Raw genomic sequence first — 26,560 nt, 5'->3', positions numbered from 1 at the left:
GTATCAACTTGTACCACAAAGTTAGAGTAATCAAAACAGTGTTACTGGCATCAAGATAGACATACAGAAGAAGTCCAAGGGCTGAGCTCTAGAATGCTCCAAAATTTGAAGTCAGGATCAGCAAAGAAGACTGGGGAGAACAACTAGTGAGGTAGTTAGACTGAGTGCCATGAACCTAAGTGAAGAAGATATTTCCAGGAAGAAGAAATGATCACATGGGTCAAGTGCTTTTCAGAGTTGAAGTTAACTAATAATTGACTATTGTACTGAGCATTTTGGAGATTATTGGAGATGACTGACATCACAAAATTCAGTCAGCAAATGGCAGTTAAGGTCATGAAACTCTGAAAAGAAAAACAGGTGAACTGTCTCTACATGTCTCTCAGTAGATACTAATGGGAAGCTGGAAGCTGCTGCTGCTGAGGCCAAAACTGAAGCCAGTATCCGCGCTGGTCCCTTCGAGATCTGCAGACCAAACAACACAAGCAAGAGAAAGAAAGAAACCAAACCAAAACCAACAAAGAAAAACACCAAGGTGCACTGGACTGTTACGCCAAGGGAGATGGTGTGAGACCAGAAGTTGCCGTTGCCTAGAGGCCAAAAACTTAGGCTAGCGTCCATGCTGGTCCCCAGGGATCCACCATACCAAGAAACCCCCACCTACAAAGGAAGGAAAACCAATGAAAATAAAAAGGTTCACTGGCTCTTTATGTCCCAGTGGATGCTTGTGGGAGGCCAGAAGTCACTATTGCCCAAAAGGCCAAAAGAAAAGTCATTGTCCTCACTGGTCCCTCAGAGATCCCCTAGAGTTACCTCCACCTTCAACCCCTACTTTTGGAAGACAAGGTGTCCTCTACCTGCCTTGGCCCTCCTCAACCACTGTAGGAATCTAGGCAGCATTTCCACAGCCTCTGCCATTTCCAAAGCCACTGCCAAAGGGCCAAAGAAAGGGCTCTGGTCACTGTTTCATGTTTTCACCACAAAAGCTGAACTCTCAGAAGCCGTTCCCTTTGTCTAGCACTCCATGGCTGTTCTAAATGTTCGACTTGGTTCCAGGGTTACTACCTAGTCAGTGCCAATCCTTTCTCCAGTTTATTCATCTTTCTGGTAGAGGCAGCATTTGTAAAACTTCCTATTCCATCACTTTGCATCTGCATGCTCCTGCTTTTTTTTTTCTTTTTTCATAAGTCAGTAAATTTGAGGCCTGATCATTACCAACAATAGAAAATGGAGATAACATCTTTGACCCCTTGTTTTCTCTCATAGTCCACATTCAATCTGTCAGTAACCTCATGGGCTCTACCATCAAAATAGATCCAAAATGTAACCATGCTTTTCTGCCACAACTGCTACCACCCTGAGTTACCATAATCTCTCATCTAGCCCCCACCTTCTCCCCTGCACCTCTACAAGCTATTCTCAATATAAAACTAAAATGACCTTTCAAAATTTATGTCAGGTCATGGCACTCCTCTGCTTAAAACTTCCCAATGGCTCTCCATTTCACTTAGAGTAAAAGCCAAAGTATTTCAAAGGTCTCCGAGACTACATGATCTGGGCCCCTCATTATCTCTCTGCTGTAATCTCCTTAACTTCTTTATCCCCTTCATCCAGCTTTGTTGGCTCTGTTCTAGAAACACTGGCTTACTTGCTTTATCTAAAATACAGAGTACGCTTCTACTTTCAGGGCCTTTGTGCTGGCTAGTCCTTCTGCCTACACTGCCTGCCTCCTCCCTGCCAAGTATCCCCTGGCCTTCTCATCACCTCCCTCACATCTTTGCTCAAATGTCACCTTCTCAGTAAAGCCTTCACTGACCAACCTATTTAAAATTTCAACACTCCTCATCTTCCTGCTCTTAAGCCTGTTTTCCTCGCTTTACTTTTCTATAACATTTACTATCTTCTAACACATGATTGATTTAATTGCTTGTTTTTGTTTAGTATCACTCATGTCACACTCAAATGTGAGCCCAAGATTTTTGTCCATTTTACTTATGGATATATGCCTCAGTGCCCAGAAGAATGCCCAGTAGATGTTTAATAACTAATTGATGAATGAACTGAAGTAGTAACTGTGTTTCCTTCTCCTCCACTAGATCCACTGAGAGTCTTTAATATAGGCTGAATTTGACCAGCTCCTTGAGTCAACCTTCTTAAGAGCCTCACCATCCCTCTATCTTTAATAACTTATTGCTCACTCAAAATTGTAAGATCAGAAATTTCCTCCCAAGTTCCTGTTGTTTCCAAATAGACCTCATGAAGTACTTTTGTTGTCTTCCATCTGTCTCTCCACCAACTTGGTGTGTCCCTAAAATTTGACTTCTAACCTGGGCCTTAATGAGTTCTAATGGCTGCTCTCTTGAAATCCCTCATGGAGACCAGCTGATTGGGTTCATGGCTGCCTTACCCTGCTTTTTTGTCATCTTCCCCAGGACTGGAGTTTTGTTCTGGATCTGGGTTTATAGCCAGGACCTGTGGCCCACTGCCTAATCCTCTGGATGAAAACTCTCCAGCCAGACTGAGTATAGATTGCCTCTCTAGTACTGACCTGCTCTGACATTGTGCTTTGCCTACACATAAGGCTAGTTTTTTCTTGCCTTTTATTTCTACAGTATTATATTAAAAAATAAGATATTTGATATTTCAGTTAAAATGGATGCCTGATATTACTTCTTTCTTAATATATTTATATTGTTTCATGCTGTGAAATTGGAATGGTAAATAGCTTTACTAAACATCTTGGTGTGTCTGAACTCCCTTTTTACCAAGGAAACTACAAAGAAGAAACAGAGGGCAACTGAGGCAGGCTGGCACGCTAAAGATCCCTTGTGGTACTGATAAAAGACCCCTGCCCTTGCTGTAACAAAACAAGTCAAACTGACACCAGCAAGTCTGCTAATCTTCACCAAATAGTTGCAACTTTGCATAAAGAATCCTGCTTGTGGGTTGCTGATTAAGGAACTGTACGCCAAAGACTACCTGCTCCAGACAACTCATGTCCCTCTCGCAGCTCACATAGCTCACATAGCTCTCGCTTTCCTCGCAACTCACGTCTTCCTTGCCCCTCTCCACTCTGCCCCCCATCCTCCCTTTGTCCCAAACTGCTATATAAGCTGCCTCCCTGAACCCAGGCCTTTTGAGCAGGAAACTTTTTTTGTTGCTGCTCCGCAAGCATGCTATTTTAGTTCAATAAACTTTTCCTGTACTTTGGTTTTCAGAGTCAGTACAATCTGTTTTCAGTGTAACAATGCAAAGTGTTTCAACTTTCCAGTATTCAATTTAGTTCATAGTTCCAAATAAAATGTTTCTTTTCTGAATCATCTAAACAACAAAATGTGTTTTATTGAATTGGGGTAACAAAGAATAAAAAAACATATGAGAGAAAGAGTTTTATCTACTGGGCGGTTGTTATTCTAGACTGATGCCACATTTTCCTAATAGATGTGACTAAATATAAAATACTAGTTTTAAACTAGTAATCTTTGAGAAACCTATAGACTTTCATTAATTAAACATGGAGAGCAGAATGAATGCCTATATTCCACCATATGCAATATTTTCATTAATTTATCTTTTACCTAGCAAAAAACATAATCCTCAGCAAATCAAGAAATTAGAAGTTACAATTCAATTTAAATTCCTCTAGAATTCTCAAAACATCCTAAAAGTGTCTTCATCCCTGAAGTTGTGGATGGTTTTAGTAAGAATAGGGCTTAAAGAACCTATAACAATTGTAAAGCAATCCAATTCGAGACACTATTTCACACGCAATTATCTGTATTTTGTGGGTCATTCTCTATTTTCTTTTCAAACTCAGCTCTTGTTTGGTGGGTCACAATCTTAAAAAGCACATTCCGGTACATTTACTATATGCAGACTTATCACCATTGGTTGTCCTGTATTGATAGGTTCTCTCTGTAAGAGTCAGGAGCACATTACCTATCTTAACGTTTTCTGTCACGCTTCGTGCCCTGCATACTAAGGTTGCAACCTGGGCTTTATTCTGTAACTCTTGGTAGGCAAGCTACACTTTGCCCTTGGAAAGCAGCAGCAGCAGCAGGATGGCTGAATTACAGCTTTAAATACAATGAGGGACAGTTATTGTCATGTAGCAGCCACTGTTTTGTTACTGGCTCACTGATCTGTAGTTAGAACTGCCATCACCATGCATTCTTGGTTACTTATTTTATCGCACCACTTAAGGGCTCATAAAGTTTGACTTTTTCATTTTTGAAGATTAGATGACTTCAGCTGCTTTCCCCCTGCACCCTGCTCCTCGCACTTCCCTCTGTACCCAGAGCTCCTTCTCCTGATGTGGCCCTGATTAGACAGGCCACTGTGGGCAGTTCAGCCCTGGCAGAAACCGCTTCAACAACAGGGCTGCTCAGACCGTGCTGAACTGTGAGACTAAGGCTAATGAAGTCCTTTTAGAAAATTAACTTCCCTAATAACCATGGTGACTAACAGAATTTAGTTCTAAAGATGAAGGGCTGAATCTACTTAGCTGGTTTTGCCCGGCACCAACCACAATAAAATCCTCATTGTCTGCGTGGGTGCATTTGTAAGATGTCCATTAATAGTGTAACAAAGCAGGTCATCATCAGCTTCTGGAAAAATCTGATTTTTAAATAAATCTCCTCTTTTGGTTCTAAAAGTCTTAATAACAAAATTTGCACCATACATGAAATTAACAAGAAAAAAATAATCCCATACTCCCACCATTCAAAGATGATTGCAGTTAATGTTTTACTTTACTAATTTTTATTTTTTTCTCTGCACAGTTTTCATTTGTTAAATAGCTTTGGTCATACTGTTTATATCATTTTGTTGTTTTTTTTTCCCCTCTAATTAAAATCTAAGTCTCTGCCCATATCATTATTAAAACTTTGTGAATATCATTCCAATGATGCAAGACCATTCCATCTAATGGAGGCATCATAACCATTATTACCCAAAATTTTTCTTGGATCAAATTACTCCCTATTGTAAATAAAACTGCAAAGAACTTAATTGGGAATAATTTCATATATATATATAATATATATATAAAATATTTAAGATTATTTCCACAGATATACTCCCAGAAATAGAATTACTTAGTCAATGAATATGAATATATTTAAGACACTGGATAGATTTTGCAGGAGAAAAGGACTAAACTTGATAACAAAGCATGACTGCCTTATTTTAACCTCCAAATTAGAAAGTAAATAACAGAATCTCAGAATGTTAGAGATGGAAATAAACTAAGAAATGGTTTAATGCAGCACCATTTCTCTATGAAAAAACTGGGGTTAAATGAAGTTTAATTATTTGCTTATGATCACTTAATTGGCATGGGCAGGTAGGAGCAGATATAGGAATTGATTACAGGTTTCCTGATTTTCTAACTACCACCATCTTTTCAGGACAAAGTCATCATCCTGACAAATAAATGGATAACACCAGAAGATATTTCGAACATATACTAAAGTGTAAATGATGTGACATCTCAGTTTTATTTTCAATATAATTTTCTTAACTCAAAACAAGCCCCTTGTATGTTGATTCCACAATAAGGTAAACACACGTGAAATATATGTCAGCACTTGGAGGTGGGAGAAGTGGGAGAGGATCCCTGAGTATTCTGATATTTAACAATAAAAATAGGGATGAAATATCAACCATGCTATCATTCCACTAGAAAGAAATTTTGAAAGTTTAACAGAGTCGATTTGTAAAAGGATGAATTTTTGTGTGAAGCACTCATTCTATATGGCCAACTGATAATAAATGAAATGGTGTTGCTTTTTTCCTCTCATCTGTCTAGAAGTGGAAAGGGGGGCATTTCTAACTTTATTCCTAGTACTTATAATTCAATCAGAAGAATTCCTCTTGCAAAGACTCCAAATAGATTATGTGATTTCTACATAGAAATCATTGATGATTTTCTAATTCACATATTTAAAGCCAACCAAAGCTAAGAAGTTTTCAAATTTCACTTTTGTTCTGTGAAGAACTGGCTTATAATTAAAATTTAAAAAAATTTTTTTCTATATATTTTCTATTAGATCATACTTTGTAATAGGTATTTTCAAACTTTAATTGACCAGGGAAAAATTCATTTTATAGAGATAGTAGAATTAGTTAATTTTACAAAATGATTTTATATGGTTAAAAAGAATTCCACATTGTAAGGGTGAGACAGGTAGACAGAGGAAAAAGAGTGGTTTGGTTTCCCGTCAATCCAATCATGTCCATTTATACTGTCAATATTCCTATCTTTTTTCCTCATTTTGCATGGGCTAAAGCATTCTCTTCTGTGCATGACACTTTATTATTACTATTTTTTTGCAGTTGTGGAAGGTAAGTGGTCACTGCATGTGTGAAGGGTGTGCTGTAGGAGAAGCCCTGGCCTGTGCTTCAGGGGAGCAATCAGACAGACGGTGCAAAGGATTCTAACAGCCCAGGAAGAGGCACAATAGAAGGAAATTTTACATAAATATTACATAAACCAGTTCTTAAATATTATTCTCCATTGTACTTTAAAAGGAAAATGAGGCAAAAGTCTACAATCATGAAATTGGAAGAGGAAGCAAATGGAATGAGTTTAGAGATGGAGAAGGAAGCCTGGGACCCAGCCTAGCTCTGCCTCTTCCTGGCTGGCTGTTCGTTCTCTCTGAGCCTTGGTTCGCCTCATACGTGATGAGAGGGAGCACCCCAACACCAAACACTCAGTCTTTTGCTCTAGTTTGATCCACTCAGAGGTAGGTATCTTGACACACTTCAGTTTCTTTCACGCCCCCTTATGAGTGGCCTTGTGGACTGAAAAATGTAACCTGGGATCTTATGTAGAATGTGTAGATGGAGAAGGTAGAAGAGAGGGCAACCCTTGGAAGGCAAAAAAAGGAATGAGGCAACCAGGCAAAAAATGAAAAACAATCAATTTATGAATGGACCTTAGTAAGAAGCTCAAGACTGTAAATCCTCCACCAAAGACTGTCCTCAAAAAAGAAACAGGTCTTTGCTAAACAGGTTTAGCAAAGACACTAAACAACAACAGCAACAACAAAATTCTAAAAACAAAAGAGATCCACACTGACAATGACGAAGGTCCAACTTGTGAGCTAGCGAGGCTGTCAGAGCATTTTTATCCCAGACAGGGAGCACTTGCTTAATGATTCAGCAATGCTGGATACACATCTGCCTCTGAAGCTCCAGTAGGGACCAGCAGGGTTGCTGTCTGCGCTCTAACTTCAACATCACATCATGCAAATCATGAAGAACACAAAGGACGTGAGATGCCAAGAACATACAGCATAAACGACCAGCATAGGGAGATTGTTGAAAGCAACTGTTTCATGACAGGCAACAGCTTCCAAAGTGCAATAAAGTCAACAACTGGAAGAAGAGAGTTGCATTTCTTCATTTGTACCTGCCCACTGTGAAGATGAGGTGAAATTTCAGCCCCTTCCATCCTATGCTAGGTTTACCATTCCTTTTCCATTTCTTGCTACCCCAAAGGAAGAGGAGTATTAGATAACAGGGCAAGAGGTCATTGTGTAAAAGGCCACAGACATCCAAACATGCCCTCTTTCTTCCAGTTCTTTGCACTGTGTGAACAAGCCCCATGAACAACTAAGGGGTCATCCCACTCTTGCTTTCCGTCTGTATGCAGTTATGTAGATAAATTGGACCTGGGCTTTCTCTGTAGAGATAAGCACTTGGGAACACCACTCTTTTAAAAGAGTTTTATACAGTTTGTCACAGGATGGTAACTGCCCAGGGAGAAGGACATGGAAGTCTGTGAGGCTTGCTCTATTGCAGTTTATCCTGGGAACTTCGTGGAAGCTTATTGGATTATTGGACACTTAACATTTGTGTTTCTTCTTAGCAGCTCTTGCCTGTGTATAGACAGTTCTCTTAGCAACCCAAGACAAAATGGGGGTGTTTCGTGAGGCAAAATTCAGTAATTTGGGGGCTCTTGGCCTTGATAGCACAAAACTCCCACCCCTCATTCATAACATTAACCCGACAGTTACAGTGAATCCAAAGTAGAAGAATTAAACAATAAAATCACAAGAACAAGTAGCTTGCCTGTTGGAGTGTCTCTCTGAAGGGCTGAAGACTCTGAAGCATCATTTTTCTCATGGATATTATGATTTTTTTAATCATAGAAGATTAACACTGGGTACCATGCTCTTGCTATAATTGCAGGCAAACTCCAGTTCTGCCACACATTTTAGGCTTTCTGTATTATTTGCTGAATGAATGACTGCTATGTATTTGTATCAGACCTTAATTTCCTTTTGTTGTTGATGTTTTGATTTGCTAGGCCATTTTACATTCCCTGTTGACATTATTATGAACTTTGCAAAGGGAAACCAGAAAAGAAGGCCTTAAAAAACATGACTACTTCATGTATGCATTCATTTAATCATGCAACAAATATTTATTGAGCACCTACTATAAGCCATGCTAGTGAATAAGATATGTATTCTGGAGGGAGAAAGATATACAAATAAATAAACAGTAATTACCTATTTTGGTCAGTGCCTTGAAAAAAAGTGTTGCTAACCATTACGTCAGAAGAGCTGGACTCCTGAAACATATCAGGAAATGACTTAATTTTATTACCCCACTCTTCTTTAAACCAGTTTTTTGGGGCCTGGTTTTTCCCTGTCATATGGATAAAATCTAGGGGAAATCAGAGAATTGGGGGATAACAAAGAATCTACTGAATAATTCAATGAGACATTAAAAGTCTCACTTTAGTAAATAAAACATGTAGTTCCATGATATTATCAAAACTTCCAACTTCATTTAAAATCAAAGCTCATGGCTTTACCCCAGCTTTGGGTTGGCTGCCTGCCTTGGGGTTGAGTTCTTCTTTATTTTTCCAGTAGGAGTTTGTTTCCTCCCCAACTCCTCTTGGGTGAAAGTGGGGGCTTGAGGGTGCCAAAGAGGAATTCATAAAGATAAGGAGCAGAAATGTTCCCGCTTGACAGATATGGTTGGGAACTCATGTTGGCAGTGTTTAATTTAGACTCTCTCTCTGGATTCTCTAGATGTTTCTGTGGGATCTTCAGATTTTGCTTATCTGCATTGTTAGAAAAGTAAAGAAATCTTTCACTTAGATTTCTGTACAGGTCATGAACAGCCCTCAGGTCAGGGACTGCAGAGTTGATTTAAGCTGGAAGAGGGCTCAGCGTGCTGGGGTGGAGCTTGAGGGAGGCAGGTGAACCAGGGGAGTAAACACAGGGGCACAACCAGGGGCACTGATGGAAAAAAGAAATAGAAAGTGCTTGGGTCTAGGAGTAGGGGCCGACTGATATTATATAGAAATATCTACACAGGATTAGCCTAAGAAAGTCCCCATAGAAACTGAAGGTTGGGAGGAAAGGGCTACGAATGTCAAAATTGTTACAATAAATAAGCAGTAGTGACTTGTAAAAGTGTAGAGTCTGCTCCTGGATTTGATCCTCTGCCCAGTCACCACGGGAGTTTTGGGTAAGCCTTGTGGGAAGCTGTATGTTTACACTGAAAGAATCATTTTACTAAAGATTCTCTAAAATGTTGAGGTAAAGGCAGCACAGTTTGGGTACTTTACTATTTGGGTAAAATAAAAAAGAGAAAGAAAAATTTCCCCCTCTTTTTGCCAAAGACTACCATACTGCTATGACTAAGAAAATGTGCAGGTGTACTGGTAGCCAGTAATATTTGAACTACTACTTTAATGTATCTCATTTGTATACATAAGGCTGGTAAGGCCTAGAAATATTTGCTTTACATCAGGGCTATTGTATTCTGGTAAAATGAGTGAAACAATTGTCTTTGGCTTTTATTGAAAGACTTCTTAAGAAAAACGACATCTACTTAAAAACTTTTTATGTGTGTGTAACTGCTCCTCTGGGTACTGCCTGTTATGCTGTTTAGATGATTTCATACAAAGGTCTATGTGATAAGTGTTTCTCAGTGAAGTTAGGAACAAACAGTTTCTCCTCACACACTGAAGTACTGTCTTTTACTAGCTCATTACATAAATGATCGTGTTCCCTTCTTGCCTTGACTGCCAGGAATCTCATGGGCCTTGACTGCCAGGAATCTCAGGCTAATTCTGTGTGGAAAGCCGCCTCCCGAATCGGGCCTAGCGTATGCGCTGCAGCCTGCTCTAGAGTTACCCCTGCCCATCGAGTGAGCCAAGATGGCGCCTGCATCCTGTTTCCGCATAGTGACGCATGTATCCGCCACCCGCTCCTACCAATCGAAATCCTGTATACGCGATACTAGCCTAGAAGCTTATTGGTTGTTAATTGTGTATAAAAGGTCTTACCCGGACGGGGTAGGGTGAGACAGCCCACAAGGAGCCGTGCCTGACGGCCACATCGAGGCTGCTCTCCCACGAGGCGCCGTGCCCCGTGTGGGAACCAGTAACACAGAATGTTCATCTAGCTGTAGTAAAGGGCTTGCTTTCACAACTGCCGTGTGGTTCGAGTCGTGATTCATGACCAGGTTAGTTCGCGCAGTCTGCATCTCTCTCTCTCCTTCCCTGTTTCCCCTCGCCGGCCGGGAACCGGGGACCGAGCGGGGCAGCGCCGGACAAGTGGTGGCCCGTACGGGGAAGCTCCTCCTCCTGCCTCGCTCTCGACGGTCCCTCTGTGAGGAGAGCAGCGCTGCGCGTCGAGCTTACGGCGGACTTCCCGCGCCTGATCAACGCGAGAAGGTGAGTGCGTCTTATTACATGATAGTTAGGGCCCGTGGGTTTTCAGGTGACCCCGGGGGACTCGGAAGAGCTCTCCGAGTGACTGAAGTATAGTGCCGACTGCAATCATGGGGCAGTCCGGAAGTTCACCTCTCTTAGCTCCCTTAAAGAACCTTTTGAAACAACGGGGTATCTCGGTCAGGAAAAGCTCCCTTCAGCGTTTTCTTGATGATGTTGATACTTTTGCCCCTTGGTTTGCCTGCACCGGTAGCCTTAGCCTACCCTCTTGGATGAAGCTCGGTCGCGACATAGACCGAGTGCGCCAGACGGGCGTGTGTATGGACCCGATTCTAGTACCCATATGGGAGACCGTCCGTGCGGTCCTTGAACTAGAATCGGCTACCGGCCTAAGCCCGTCCTCTGTCTTGCAAGAAGCACGGTGCGCGCTCCAAGAAACCCAGTCAGTTTCGTCAGCGGACGGCTCCTGTAAGGGCAAACCGCCGGAGTCCAGTGACTCTGACTCAGAGTCAGATAGCGATACTGACGAGAAGGCGGAAGCATCCCCGCTAATTGAGTGGGAGGAGCCTCCCGCCACACCCGTGCGGCCTTCCGCCCCGCCAATGTCTACCGCTGCACCCCCAGGGACACCCCAGCTCCCAACTGACGCCTTGGGCGGTCCCACCAAAGGACCTTGCCGAGAGCTCCCTCTAGTGGCCATGCCCAGTAAATGTAATTATCCTTTGCTGCCAGACCCGGAAACCCCGATGGGTCGGTCAGGGGAGGGGCAACCTTTGCCGTACCCCCCGCCCGAGTATACAGGCCCTCAGGACCCCCTTGCATGCCATTCGACAACACAGGATCCGATCAAATTCGTGCGTCCCCCGGCTCAGCAGGACTGGACCTCTGTGCCACCTCCAGACTCGTACTAACCCCCTCCATGGGTGTCCAGTTAGTAGGGACCTCCTTCAAGGGGCCCTTACCGGCTGGTACTGTAGGGCTCATATTGGGAAGAGCATCCACGGCCCTGAAAGGATTAACAGTTATACCAGGACTTGTAGATTCAGATTTCACAGGCCGTGCCCAAGTTATGGTTCAATCTCAGCGGGGCACCTTAGTCATTGCAGAAGGTGATAAGCTGGCGCAGCTCCTGCTCTTACCCAGCTTACATGCAGTCTTTCCAAGCAGAATCAGACAGAGAGGGGAAAAAGGGTTCGGATCCAGTGGAGCGATTTTTGAGGGACTCCATATGTCCCTGGAGTCTCGACCTATGCTAACCATTAAGGTGCAAGGCAGATCTTTCTTGGGCCTGCGCGATACAGGGGCCGATCGGTCTATCATAAGACAACAAGAATGGCCCCCCACCTGGCCAACGAGCAGGGCGGAAGAGCCCATTAGAGGAATAGGCCAAATTTCAGCGCCCATGCTCAGTGCAGCTGCCCTTCATTGGGCCGATGAAGAAGGACACCAAGGCAGTTTCCAGCCTTATGTATTAGCCCTGCCTGTGTCTTTGTGGGGAAGAGACATTCTGACCCAAATGGACGTTACTTTAATTAGCGGCTACTCCCCAACCTCTAAGCGACTGCTAAAAGAAATGGGGTATACCCCCGGCAAGGGTTTAGGAGCTTCACTGCACGGACGTGCGGAGCCTATACAAGCTGCCCCCAAGTCTGACAGACGAGGCTTGGGTTTTTCATAGGGGCCACTGAGGAGAGATTCCCACCCACACCTATAAAACTAAAATGGAAAACCGAGGCTCCGGTGTGGGTGCCTCAGTGGCCCTTGCCACAGGAAAAACTTGCAGCGTTGCACGCCCTAGTATCAGAACAACTAGAAAAGGGCCATATCGCCCCTTCCACGTCACCGTGGAACACCCCTATATTCGTAATAAAAAAGAAATCTGGTAAATGGAGACTGCTACATGATCTAAGAGCTATTAACGATTGCATGGAGCCTTTAGGGCCCGTTCAGATGGGACTGCCCCTCCTCTCGGCATTACCGGAGCACTGGTCGATTTTCATCATAGATCTGAAAGATTGCTTCTTTTCTATTCCGCTCCACCCTGAAGACACCCCTAAGTTTGCCTTTACTGTGCCCTCTAGTAATCAAGAGGAGCCCTGTCAACGCTTTGAATGGACAGTCCTGCCCCAAGGCATGGCTAATAGTCCTACCATGTGCCAGCTGTATGTCGCTGCGAAGCTAGCTAGCACTCGGCAGCAGTTCCCTCAAGTGAAAATCATCCATTATATGGATGACATTCTCTTAGCCCATAGAGACACAGATCTTCTTAAAACAGTTTTGTCACATTTAGTCCTTAGTCTTAGAGAAGCTAACCTAGAGATTGCCCCTGAAAAAATCCAAATGACTGACATTACCACTTTCCTGGGGGCGAAAGTCGCACCCACTCATGTTTCCCCCCAAAAGGTGTCTCTCAGGCTAGACAATATACACACTCTCAATGATCTACAAAAACTCATGGGGGATATCAATTGGATCCGTCCATACCTAAAAATACCCAATGTCAAACTAACACCTTTGTTCGACCTGTTGAAGGGGGATTCTAATATAAACTCACCTCGAAGCTTCACTCCAGAGGCAAGGCGAGCACTATGCCAGGTGGAACAGGCGCTCAGTGGCGCTGCATTGAAGAGAATAGACCCTGATGAGCCTTTTGAAGCCTGCGTGCTGCCGACAGAATTACAGCCCACTGCGGTACTGTGGCAGCGGGGGCCGCTGCTCTGGGTCCACCCTGGAGTTTCCCCCAAAAAAGTCCTAGAGCACTATCCTACAGCGGTTGCAGACTTGGCCCTAGAATGCATTAAAAGGGCTGTGCAGCATTTCGGTCAGCAGCCCAAAAATCTCAGGGTGCCTTATTCTTCCCAGCAGCTTGAGATACTCACCGGATGCATAGATCAATGGGCCATTCTCCGGTGTACATTTCTTGGTCCCATTAACAATCAGTTCCCTAAGGCTCCTCTCTTGCAGTTTGTCACCCGGCACCCAGTGATTTTTCCCAAAGTAACCTCTCCTAGGCCACTAGCAGGCGCCCCCACCGTATACACGGACGGCTCCAGCTCTGGAACAGGGGCGTATTGTGTGGAGGGGGACACTCCTAAAACAGTGCTCTTCCAACCACAAAAGCCTCAATGGGTAGAACTGCAGGTTATCATTGCAGTCCTGGAAAGCCTTTCCGAGCCCTTAAATGTCGTCTCGGATTCTGCTTATGTTGTGAACTCTGTACAAATTTTAGAAACGGTGGGCATTGTTAAACATTCCTCTACAGTAAGGACGTTCTTTGCCAAACTACAGGAGGTTATATGGACCAGGCAACACCCTTTTTACATAACCCATATTAGAGCCCACACAGGTTTGCCTGGCCCTATGGCCCAGGGGAACCATAGCGCAGATGTAGCCACTCGACAGCTGCACATCTTTCCGACGCTGGTACCGTATCAACAAGCCCGAGAATTCCATGCCAAGTTTCACATCAATGCAGGTACCCTAGCTAAGCGGTTCAGCATACCACGTGCAGCTGCTCGAGATATTGTCCGAGCCTGCAACAATTGTGCAGAGCAGAGAGCAGTCCCCTCGGTTGGGGTCAACCCTAGGGGTCTCACCCCAGGGGATACTTGGCAGATGGATGTCACTCATCATTCAGAGTATGGTAAGATCAAGTACTTACATGTGTCGGTGGACACATGCTCCCAAGTTTTATTTGCCTCTGCTGAACCAGGAGAAAGAGTCTCCCACGTCATTGCACACTGCCTTGCTGCATGGGCAGCTTGGGGTAAGCCAAAGACGTTAAAGACGGATAACGGGCCTGCCTACACTAGTAAATCCTTCCAAAAATTTTGTGACAACATGGATGTCCAATTAAAACATGGCATCCCCTATAACCCTCAGGGGCAAGGAATCATTGAAAGAGCGCACAGATCTCTCAAAGACTTGCTTAAAAAACAGAAAGAGGGTATAGGCCACGGCCTGTCCCCAAAAGCTCGACTGTCTGTAGCCTTGCTCACATATAATTTTTTAAACGAAAATTCACAAGGAATGACACCTGCCCTGCAACACACCACCCCGAGTCCTCCGCATAGAGGTCTAGTCCGTTGGAAGGATGTCCTGTCGGGGCAGTGGAAAGGCCCTGACCCGGTGCTCAGCTGGGCCAGAGGCTCTGTTTGTGTTTTTCCCCAGGAACCAGGACGTCAACCAGTGTGGGTTCCGGAAAGACTGGTGAGAACCGTGACATCACCTGAAGAAGCCAAGGAACAGCTGTCAGAAACGCCAACGAATATACAACCTGAACCATTAGACCAAGCCTCCGACCCTGCTGATGATGGCGACGACCGACAAGACGATAATAGTAGGACTGACCACCCCGCGGTTGCCCAAAGAGAGGATCGGTAACTCTGTTCTTTGCTCTCCTATAGCAATCCTTCTAATCTGCCTTTTTCTTTTTAGTGGAACTATATTTCCTCCACAAGCTTCAACGAGTCCTTCCCCCTCACCAATGACACACTGATCCTCTCTTTTGCTAACCTCTCTGTCAAGGTTGTCAACACCACAGTTGCGGCGAATGCTACTTGTGAAACTGGTAATGGCGAGTTAAGTAAGGGAGTCTTGCTTGAATTTCTTAACGTTACAGGGAAGAGCCGCCAGTCTTGTGAAGGGATCTTGAGTAAAAAGGAGACTCAAAGGTGCCTTTTCCTTCCAGGGCTTGCTCCTACAGTCTGCAACCGTTCCAAAGACCCGGATGCCTCGCCGCCCCGCTATCCTAGTGTATCGCCCAAGTTATGTCTGGCTCCCCGTCAAGGCAACCGACTGGGTTGGCCCTGTTTCTCAAGTTGTTTCACTTAACAATATCCCCTTCTCTAAGTCTAGGTGTCCAAGAGGCATAAAAGAATGGCTATCGAATGCTGCCAGTGTAGCTTCCTCTTTGTTTGTCCCAACGATCGGGCAGGCTGTGCTACAAGCATGGACAGATCGGCGGCTCGCCATAACGATGGAAACGGTAAATGGCTTGGTCAACCTTACCCGAGACGTGCTACGCCGCCACAATCAGATGCTGAACTTAAATTTCCAGGCCATTCAGAAACTCCAAGCGGAGATAGATGAACTTGGACTGGAAGTAGATGGACTCTGGAGAGTGCTTCAGCAAACATGTGACACCCGGTGGCTTACGGTTAAACTCTGTGTCACTCCTGTCAGGGCCAACGTGACCGGAAGCATTTCCAGAGTCTCTGATTGGCTGAAAAGGTCATATTTTCCTGAATTTGTTAATCTCTCCCAACAGGTGGAATCTAGTTTAGACACAATTGGGGGGATCAAGTTAAAACCCGTTAAAGTCGATCTCTCCGGGTTAGGCGAGGTTCTACAGAAACTATTGCACAGTGTTTCTTCCTGGTTCTCTTGGCCCAATTTAACTAATTGGATCCTCATTGCAGTGGGATTATTGGTGGGATTAGTCGTTGTTAAATGTTTGCTAGAACGCCTGTTTCAAGCGCAGCAGCAATTGCGTGTTACCACTATGATGGCTATGACTCCCACCTCTGTTACCCCCGATAGTGACCGATTTATTAACCATACCCCTTCCTGGTCGCCTCAGGTGGGGCGCTTTGGAGCAAAATTTGTAGCGAATCGCATGGCTGTTTCTCGGGTGTAAAAGGCGACACCAGTAGTCATAATTTTGTCTCAGGTGGGTCTCTAGGGCAGAGTCCTAGTTGTGGCCAGACTGGACCCTAGCCATTGCACAGAGACACCTAGTGACACCCCCGACTCTGGTTACTGCTGTTCCTGCCCCCGTCGTTGTTCCCCAGTTGCCAGGCAAAGCACTGCAGGGAGAGTCACGTTGCTTCCAGCTTACGGACTCTCCGGTCTCCATATGACGTGAGCATTCTGGTTGGTGCTAGAGGCTCCGCCGCTGGATGGCTGAGGCCTAGTCCAGACTCCCCAAAGCACCAAAGAGGTTGTGAACCATTTGGGTTCACGGGAGCACGCTCATCACTGGAGACACTGGGTCAAAAATAAATAAGAAAGGGGGAGATGTGGAAAGCCGCCTCCCGAATCGGGCCTAGCGTATGCGCTGCAGCCTGCTCTAGAGTTACCCCCGCCCATCGAGTGAGCCAAGATGGCGCCTGCATCCTGTTTCCGCATAGTGACGCATGTATCCGCCACCCGCTCCTACCAATCGAAATCCTGTATACGCGATACTAGCCTAGAAGCTTATTGGTTGTTAATTGTGTATAAAAGGTCTTACCCGGACGGGGTAGGGTGAGACAGCCCACAAGGAGCCGTGCCTGACGGCCACATCGAGGCTGCTCTCCCACGAGGCGCCGTGCCCCGTGTGGGAACCAGTAACACAGAATGTTCATCTAGCTGTAGTAAAGGGCTTGCTTTCACAACTGCCGTGTGGTTCGAGTCGTGATTCATGACCAGGTTAGTTCGCGCAGTCTGCATCTCTCTCTCTCCTTCCCTGTTTCCCCTCGCCGGCCGGGAACCGGGGACCGAGCGGGGCAGCGCCGGACAATTCTGATGCACATTTTCAATACCTTGCCATTGCATAAGCTTTCTTAGTGTTCATGAAGCCCTTGTTCTGATTCTACCTGCCTGCCTCTCCTTTAATTCTTATCCAAATCTTGGATCTTGTCATTTACCCTTTTTTTAAAAATACGGATTGCATGGTTTTGCTTTTGTTGATTTTTATTATAAATTAACTAAAAACAAACATATAGAACAATAATCTTTCAAACAACCTGAACCTGATGTAAATCACAAAGTCTTAAGAGATAGGGTCTCTGCAGCAAGGAATTGCACCATCCAGTCTCTCTTGCCCCCCTGACACGTTCTTTTCATATATAAGAAGGTCTGGCTCTTCGTGCATGAAAAATATGAGGAATATTTATGCACTGAAAGCATAAAGGAAAACATAATGGTAAATGGGCCATTCTTTAACTAACCAGAGGATTTCCTCCGGCTGGACTATTTACATGAATATTGTGTCAGCATTTCTATAAACATTTTAGATTAAAAGGTCCATAAGTTACATTTGCTTAGCTTTGAAATATAAGGACACTATGAATAAAAGTAATACTTTTAAAAACTATCTCCTTGTTAGATGGTTATGAGAAATGTTAGCCTGCTTAGTTAGTTGTGTCAATTTTAACAATATCATCATGGCTAAAGTCTCATTTGAAAACATCTCCAAAAACACTTTGTTAAGGATCTTTTTCTTTGAATAATAACAATGATGACCATAACACAAATTTGTAGAGCATCTAGAATAGTTCCATGATCTTTAAATATATCATCCTGTAGGAATTTTTTATGTTTTCTATCACGTAGCTGATGAAGCTACAACATAAAGAGCTCAAGTTCAAACTGCTGGTAATGTAGATGACAGGTCAGTCTGACATGTTCTCCACCAAACATACTTACATAAAACGTTTGCACAATTTTAAACCATTCACAAAGTAAGTGTGTGGAACCTATTCTGGTTCAAAGGCATTTCAATGTTTGATTGGGAAGTATGAATTAGAGGGAACTCACCCTCAATCACTTGGATGTATGGATATTCAGCTTTGCAGAAAGTTTTTGTATTTGTTCTTGTGGGTATACAAGAGCAAGTACACTTTTCCATGCCAGTAATTTGGTTACATAGAAAAAGATGTGATCAGAAGCAAAAAGAAACTGCAATTGCTACACAGACCCAGCAATAACATAATTTCAAAATGAACCTTGTAGGAGTGCCAGTGCTTGGGCTCGAGCCAGTTTTGGAAGGACAGTATGCCTTATTATGAGTGGTAGGACAAAACATTTCCTTCTTTGAAAAATGCTTTGAAAATTACAGATTCTGCCCCTCTTTGGGTTTCTGATAGGGCCCACCTGGCTAAGGAGATGAACTAGAAGCCTTTTCTAATGCAAAGGGAGACATTGACACTAGATGTATTCAGCTTATGAAAACTGAATGTGTATTGTCCTTGACATTGTAAAAGGAGACAGAAAATAAATAAATGATCAATAGCTAATTGGTAAACAATTCTCAGCAAACAGAAAGTCAATGAAGTTGAGATGTCTGGAATGATTTTCTCCATATTGATTTTTGTTATTTAGCCTATACAGAAATTAGCTTTCATTCCTTTCATTCCCATTGTCAAGTTTCTAGGGGACATTTTGGGGCACTTGAAAGGCCCCCATTTCCTGTGATGTGCTAGAGTCGCCATGAAGGATGATAATAGGACCCATGTAGTCCAAAGTATCCCCAGAGAGACTTCGCTGCATAAGTTCACCTTATTTGGCCCATGTGCTGATAGTTTTATGATCACTGAAGTTTTCATAGTATAACCCATATTCATGGCTACCACCACCAATTTTGGTGATCTTAAAATGGTGATAGTGGTAGTTATAGGCTACTCTGTGACAATATTCCAACATCTTGAAATTTCTCACAGTGACATTCTTGATTCCCATGGGCATCTCTGTGGGGTGGGGAGGTTGCTATGAAAGGGAAAACTGCTATGAATGGCATTGTATGACAGCCACAAAACCATATTTGGGAATGATAACCAAATAATTTCTATCAAATGAATGAGATGACACATTACATATTGCATGTCTTACAGAGCTGTGTTCCCTGCCTTTGTGAGGGCTGCCTCTAGGTGAATGAAAACCCGTACTTGTTCAGCTCTGATAAATAGTATCTTTGTTCTCTGGTACCTTTGTGCATTCTCCTCACATTGGAGAGGAAAGTCTGTCTCCTTCACAAGCAGAAGCAAAACCATCAAACAATTATTTTCATTTAGCAATCATTTTTCATTAATTGGAACTTGGCATGCTGGAAAACCCCCTTCCTGGGGGAGAATTATTATTTCAGAGCAACACAGACACTGTGCAATGTACAAAGCACATCTGAAGCAGTAATTTATTAAAAGTTACAGTATGTTCCCTAGAGAATGGATTTTCTATTCACTATTAGGACCAGGTCCAATATTTATGAAATGTTCACAAATGATTAATTGTATTTCATTTATAAATAGCCCCTAATGGGAGACATTTTTATTACAAATGCTATTTTAATGAATTCTCTGTCCTTATGAATTCATGTCCAGGACTGAAATAATTTATTCTTGCTCCCTTTCCCCAACCTACACCTAAGCCTGATATTGCTTAGCATGTCTTTCCCATTTCTTTTCTCAGCATCTCATGATCATTCCCCCAGCTGCCCCAAGCTAGAAACCTTTGACGTATCTGTGACTCTAACTCTCCCTCCATGCCATCTCCAATAGGGTACCATACTCAAATTGCTCTTTGTTGTCTGCAGAATAAAAGCTAAATCTTCTTAATTTGATATATAGGGATTCTCACAGCCTATGTCTCGATAATGTTCCAGCCAACTGTTCTCTGCTAAGTAGACCCTCCAAGCTCCCAGCATGAAGTGCTTTTTGCTGTCCCTGTGGCTGTGCCTCTGTGCATGTTTCCTCTGCCTGGCATGCCCTTCTTTCTCTTTGTCTACTGTATGAATGCTTCCTTGTGCAGAAGACAGCTCAAGTGACATCTTGTACTCTTCCCAGACTTTTTAATCCTGTTCCCTAGGCAGAATCAGTAACTCCTCCATTTATTTTCTTATGCATATTTGAGTTAGGGTGTCTGTGGTGGATTGAATTGTGTACCCCAGTTCGGATATGATCTTGTTCTTGGTCTGCATTCTGGGGGCTGTGGACCCACCGTAGATAGGATCTCTTGAAGATGTGACTTCAGTTAAGGTGTGGCCCAACTGAGTCTGGATTACTGGAGTCCTTAATAAGAAGAATGAAATTCAGACCTTCAGAGAGAGAAGATCATGGAGAGGAGCTGGAAGCTGGAAGTCAATGGAACCAGGAAGAGAAAGGAGAGGACATTGCTATGTGTCATTATCCCAAGTGACAGAAAAGCCAAGGACCAAGAATCCTTGGCAGCCAGCCCCAGAATGCCAATCTTCAGAGAAAAAGCATCACCTTGCTAACTCCTCAATTTTGGACTTTGCCTAGCTTCAACACCCTGAGCCAATAAATTCCCATTTGCACCAATCCATTGTATTGTGTTTTTTTTGTTTTTGTTTTTTGTTTTTTTTTTAGCAGCTAGGAAATGAAGACAGCGTCCTTATTTATTTGAGCATTTAATTCATACATAAGATAGTAAGCCTTTTGCAGTCTCACTGTGTTTTATGTATTTTTGTGTCTTCGATGGATACAATCATGTTAATTTAGCATATAATAAGCACTTAGTGAAGGGCATTTTGCTGCATTGAAAATCCTGTTATAAGGAATAACAAAGTCATTTTATACCTCAGCGGACATCCCATGTAAATACTACTTTGTGGTTGATGATGGAGATAAAGAGGATGTAGGTGAAGAAGAAAGTGTGACAGCAAATCATTTTCATCCCTTAACGGAATAAATAGTCATGGAGACATAGCAGTTTAGCACAGGAAGACAAATCAGAGATTATCTATAACAATGAAAATAAATGTTTCATTATGCCTTCTCTTCTCTCCTCACCCTGTTGGCCTTGGTGTTTACTGTGGCATTTGCCTAGAAAAGCAACTACCACAGTGCCTAGAACATAGTAAACATATGAAAAATATGTCTTGTATGAATGAATGAAGGAATGAATCAATTATACCCCTTTTATTTTACAGATAAGGGAACAGAACCAAAGATGCAAAGAATAGGAAAGTAGAAACCACTCATTTTTTCAGCTGCTACAATAATCTTACAATATACTTGGTGCTTTCACCTAAATTATGCAGTTTTATACTCTTAAGACAATTATGCAACTATTATTTTAGATAAAGAACTTGAAGCTCAAAATCTGTGCCCTATGACCACACAAATTGATGGTAAATTTAGTGTTCTTATGCTGGGTCTAGTGTACGGTTTTTCCTCTGGCACCGACTGGCCTGGTTTCCATGGACAGAGGCATAATTGAGCATTGGTTTCAGTGGCCAGGAAACCTCTGTGTTTATATTCTGTCTTGTTTAGGTGGTAGCAAGTGATATAGTGACAAGATCACTGGACTTGGAGGCTGAACCAGAGTTAGTTCCCAATCTTGTTATTTTACTTTGAGCAAGTCCTTTATAGTTTTTGAACCTTAGTTTTCCCATCTGTAAAGCAAGGCATATAATAGCAACCATGGGGAGTTCTGTGTTGAATAGATGAATAATGACTAGGACAACATCATTTAACCACATAAAAGTAAGGTATTATTATCAAGCTTATGTAAGAATGAGAAAATGTGTACCAGAGGATGTTCTCAACTGAAAATTCATTCCCTTTTGTTCCCTTTGTTATTGTTTTGCCATTGCAGTGTACCCCAGCCTTAATTTGTAGAAACAAATAAAAACAAGGTAAATAAGTCCCTCCCCACTAACGTGATTCTATCTAATATAGCTGATTTAAATGAAATTCTCCTTCTAATTCTTTTGGATTCACAATTCAATGTAATTTAGTAATAGAGAAATAACAGTTAAAAAGACATTTGTTTCCTGTCATGAGCTTCCATTTCTCAGAAGAAAATCAAAACAATCCATGAAAAGGGAATATATGAAAATTAGCATCATTGTGCAGCCAGTGATAACTCCTTGATGAGAATAAAAGGCATTGCAAGCAGTTAAAAAATGTAATTGAAAATATGATTGTTCAAATGATCTGCATTAGCTGCAGCTATATGCATACAGTAAAAAATGAATCTGATAAAAATAATTTGCTTCTCTGTTTTATAAACATTGTCCTTTACTTTAACCAAGGTACAGAAGGTGTTATTTGCCTTTTGTTGACTTCATTTCTACTCTTTAACATCAATACTGCCTTGTGACCAGTTAACATTTGTTAAGTCCAGTAGTGCTCCACTTTTATGTGAACACATTTATTAAAATTAAATGAATTCAAACACCCAAAGTAATAAGAGCACTTGAGATAGCGTTAAATGTATATTTTTAAATCGCTGATGGTTATACATTAGAGAGATCTATGATGCTATCTTGAACATGACCTCAGAGTTCATCTAGTTCTGACCCTCTTCTTTTATAGTTTAGCCAGCGAGACTGTAAGTGGCTGAAAAGGAGAAATGCCAGCTTTTGGAGAACAAAGACAAAGAAACAGTTCCAAGGTATCTTTGCATGCTCGTCTTACTATACTCTATCAGAAAACATAATTAACATTAACATACACAATTCAATTCTCCTTTATCCTCATGATATCAGGAAAAGAAAGGGGCCTTGCCTAACACTTACATTAGTTCTTCAGATGAGGACACTGATGGAATGATGATATGTATCTGGGACAGGACATAATAAAGTGGCTGATAGGAGATCTCAATATCCTGGAACAATTGACTAAATCTACCAAAAGGGAATTTCACAGAGATAGATGCAAAGTCAGCACTCACAGTACAAAGCCAATGGCAAAAGTACATGAAGTGGGACATATGGCTTAACAGCAGCACAGGATTGTTTTCAAGTGGCAGTTTAAAAATAACTAAAGGTTCTATGAGTTTGTAGTTTCCCTCCTCCCCAACATAACTGAATTTTATTTAACATAATAGAGGTACAGAATGACAAAGGTGCTAATCTAGTCTACTCTAACAACCTGGAATTCTGAACATAGAGGGATGCTGATAAATTAGTGTATCAAAGAGCCCAGAATGTTTAATCAGACCCAACTACACCAGGAAAGGTCCAAGGAAGTGGACATGTCCTTCTAGAGAAGAGAAGTGCTGTGTTTACTGTTTTGAAGAAACAAGTTTGAGAGAAATATGTTCTCTGTAACAAAGGAGGCTGAGTGATAGGGAGGAAAGAATTTAGGGGGTGGCATCAGAAAGCAAGAGTTTGAGTATTGGTGCCATCATTTACCAGTGGTGTGACCCTGTAAGATGAGAGCAGCTATCTCCACATTGTAGGATTGTTCTGAAAATCAAATTAAATTGAACAACTTATATAAAACACCTACTGTATATGGCAAGTAGCAGGTACGTGACACATACTGACCTTTCCTTCCACTGGGCAGGTGGAGTCATAGAGAATTTCGTTAGATTTTCATCAGCAAAATATTTTTTTGAAGGATTGTTTAAGCAGAAATGAGAAGTTAGATATTCAAGATCCCTTCCTGCATGGTATTTTTACCACCAACATTTTGCTGTACTTTATGCCACTGGGGGTTTTTCTTAAAAATATCTGATGCTTTATAGTTTATGCACAACCTATAAAGTTGTAAGAATTCACTGCTACATATGCTAAAATACTGCTTGCTTACTTACCTGTAAAGTGTTGAAAGGGGCCTCTTGTTTCCAGGTTTTGGTCTGTATGGTTTGGGTTCCCCTGCCATGTTGATATCTGAAAGCACAAAAGAAAATAACATGGATTAAGAAAATATTAAACCATTTAAGAACAGTAAGCCATGGGATTTCATTTTTCATTTTTTCCACATGCCTATGAATTCATACAGTGTCATATGTTATTCATTCAGTCAACAGATATTTATTAAACACGTACTCTAGACCAGGAATAGAGGCGCAAAAAACAGATTTAGATCTCTGCTCTCACCAAACTACATTCTATTGGGGGGACATATACAGTTGGCAACAAACACAATACATAAGAAAAATATAAGACATATCGGAAGGTAAGAACTATGACAAAAAAGAAAAAAAAAACTTAAAGGAACCAGGAGTGCTTACTAAAAATAGAATGAGATATTGTTCCGATTTGCATTTTTTTGCCAAGAATTTCTCAGTACACATGAACATCTGCACAGAATCCAACTTTGTTCATAGGAGGAATTGTTAAATTTCCCATAATAACATCTTTCCCACCAATATAGAAGAGGAAACCAGGACAGGTTTGTATTACAGAATTACTCTTTTTAAATTAAATATTTTGTAACTTTTGGTATCTACTTTAATAACCAAAAAAGAATTAAAAAAACAAGATGGGAACTAAAAGTGGTAAGTTGTAGAAATGATAAATGTTAAGGTCAGAGGCTTTGGTGAACCAGTGGTTTCAGCAGAGGTGATTAGCTGGGATAGAGGGGGAAAGGCAAGCAGCTGGGGTGTGGTGATTACTGGTTGGGAGAAAATCATTACAGACCCCAAATAAAACCTCAACTTTGATTTAAGTAGGATATAACGGGGTTCTGAGTAGAGGACAGACTTGAGAATGAATCAAGAAGAGGGTGACTCTTGAATGATTTGGAAGAAGGCTCAGCCAAGATAGAGGAGGTCTGAAGCTTTCAGGTGTGACAGAATTGGAACAAAAAAGCAAAGGAAACAAATATAGACTTCTATTGTTTTTATAAGCCCTGTAATGAGGGTATAGGGTACATGTCCATGAAAATATCATAAGACATAATTTGTATGTCTCTAGTTCAGATCCTATGATTCATGGATGAAAAATGTAAAATTATTCTAATAAATAAAATGCTGAGACTTAAGTCTATCAACAAAAAAACTGTAGCATCCATTTTTAAAATTACATGGTGTCAGGGGTTCTGAAGACACATTTAGGAGTTTGACAGCATTTTCATATGATGGAAAGTCTTCCATGAAATGCTGTTAAATGCAGTACTCCCGGACATTAGACTCCCTTCAAAGGTATTAAAAAGTGCAGAAGAAAATTCTTTGTTCCTCCTAAACATTAATGTTCAAATGCAGAATTTTCCTTTGCGTGTATAGAAATTTATACTTAGATATGCAAGTTTATATATTTTGCACTGTTATTTTGAAGATCATTAAAAACCTGGTTTTAGAGGACAGGGAGAAGGGCTGAAATGGGATGGAGGTAGTCAAGGGAGAAGGGACAGTTAGTGGGCCGTGAGCTCAGTCGATCATAGTGAACATAAAGCTTTGCCAAGGTCTTTAAAAATATAAAATTTAATTGTGTCTTCAGAACAACCCAGCTGAGTCGGAAGCCAAGGCTCAGGTCCCATGCTTCAAGAACTGTTGGCCTTGAAGGGATCACACAGACAGGATGACATCTTAGCAGCAAACTCCTTGGTCAATGACAGACCCCTAAGTCTTCTTCCTTGAATTGCCCTGGCACTGTGTGAGTTACCCATAAGGTGGGGAAAGGGGAAGAATGAGCAAAGGTCAATCTTCTCCACTCACATAGGATAGGGGCTTTGGAATAAAACATTGAGAAAGAATATTATAAAGCAGTTACATCTTAAATTCCTGAGTTTGCAAATGGAGATTCATACCAAATACTAATATTAAGGCATCTTATATTATCCTCAAGAAAGGGTGTGGAATTAGTTATTTCCAACAAATGTTTTTGGCATATTCCAAAAGTCCTAGGTAAATTCTTAATTCTTATGCAGAAGTACCTGTAGTGATATCTGTACATCAAGTTGGCGGATCCTATTATCTGACTATTAGAAATATATTTTTATGGTGAGGGTTGGTAAAACCAGGTAAACAGCATTTAAAAGAGCTACACATCACACCAGCACGGAGGAACCACCCCCCCCAGCCCCCTTCTCCTGCCTCTCATTCATTATTCAGTCATAGGGACAAAGAAGATGGAAACTAAAGCTTCACCCTTGACTAGAAGATGGCTGGAGGTGGTAGGTCCCTGCCTGGAAGAAGGAGGGGTATTTGCATTTTCATGTTTATGTTATGATTGTGAGCAACAACTAAGAGACCCCACTGAGGCAGGTTAGATAGGGAAGGAGAGAGGGGTAAGTGAACCTAAGACCCCATAACAAGAAGTTCCTTTTGGCATGTGCACATCTAGCCCTCACTTAGGGCAGGGCCCGAAAAGAACAAATGAAAAGTGCAGCTCATCAATCTCTTATTAGCAGAACCAGAGGGCAAAGGGCTCCTCCAAGTCCTTATAATGCAAGGACCCCAACCTCGGAG

At 42.1% G+C, this 26,560-nt stretch overlaps 1 protein-coding gene across 8 annotated transcripts in view; it reads right to left on the bottom strand.

Annotated features, from left to right (window-relative positions):
- RALYL (RALY RNA binding protein like) overlaps positions 1-26,560 on the bottom strand; it is a 727,077-nt gene that overhangs the window by 111,482 nt on the left and 589,035 nt on the right. For all 8 annotated transcript variants that reach the window (XM_037802772.1, XM_037802774.1, XM_037802768.1 and 5 more), the window contains one exon: positions 23,963-24,038. In XM_037802772.1, the coding sequence (XP_037658700.1) occupies positions 23,963-24,038 (76 nt within the window). The remainder of the gene's footprint in view (positions 1-23,962; positions 24,039-26,560) is intronic.

Source organism: Choloepus didactylus, chromosome 14, assembly GCF_015220235.1.
Source record: "Choloepus didactylus isolate mChoDid1 chromosome 14, mChoDid1.pri, whole genome shotgun sequence".
NCBI lineage: Eukaryota > Metazoa > Chordata > Mammalia > Pilosa > Megalonychidae > Choloepus > Choloepus didactylus.
The sequence above is the reverse complement of the archived record's forward strand: the minus strand, read 5'-3'. Positions and strand labels throughout refer to the sequence as shown.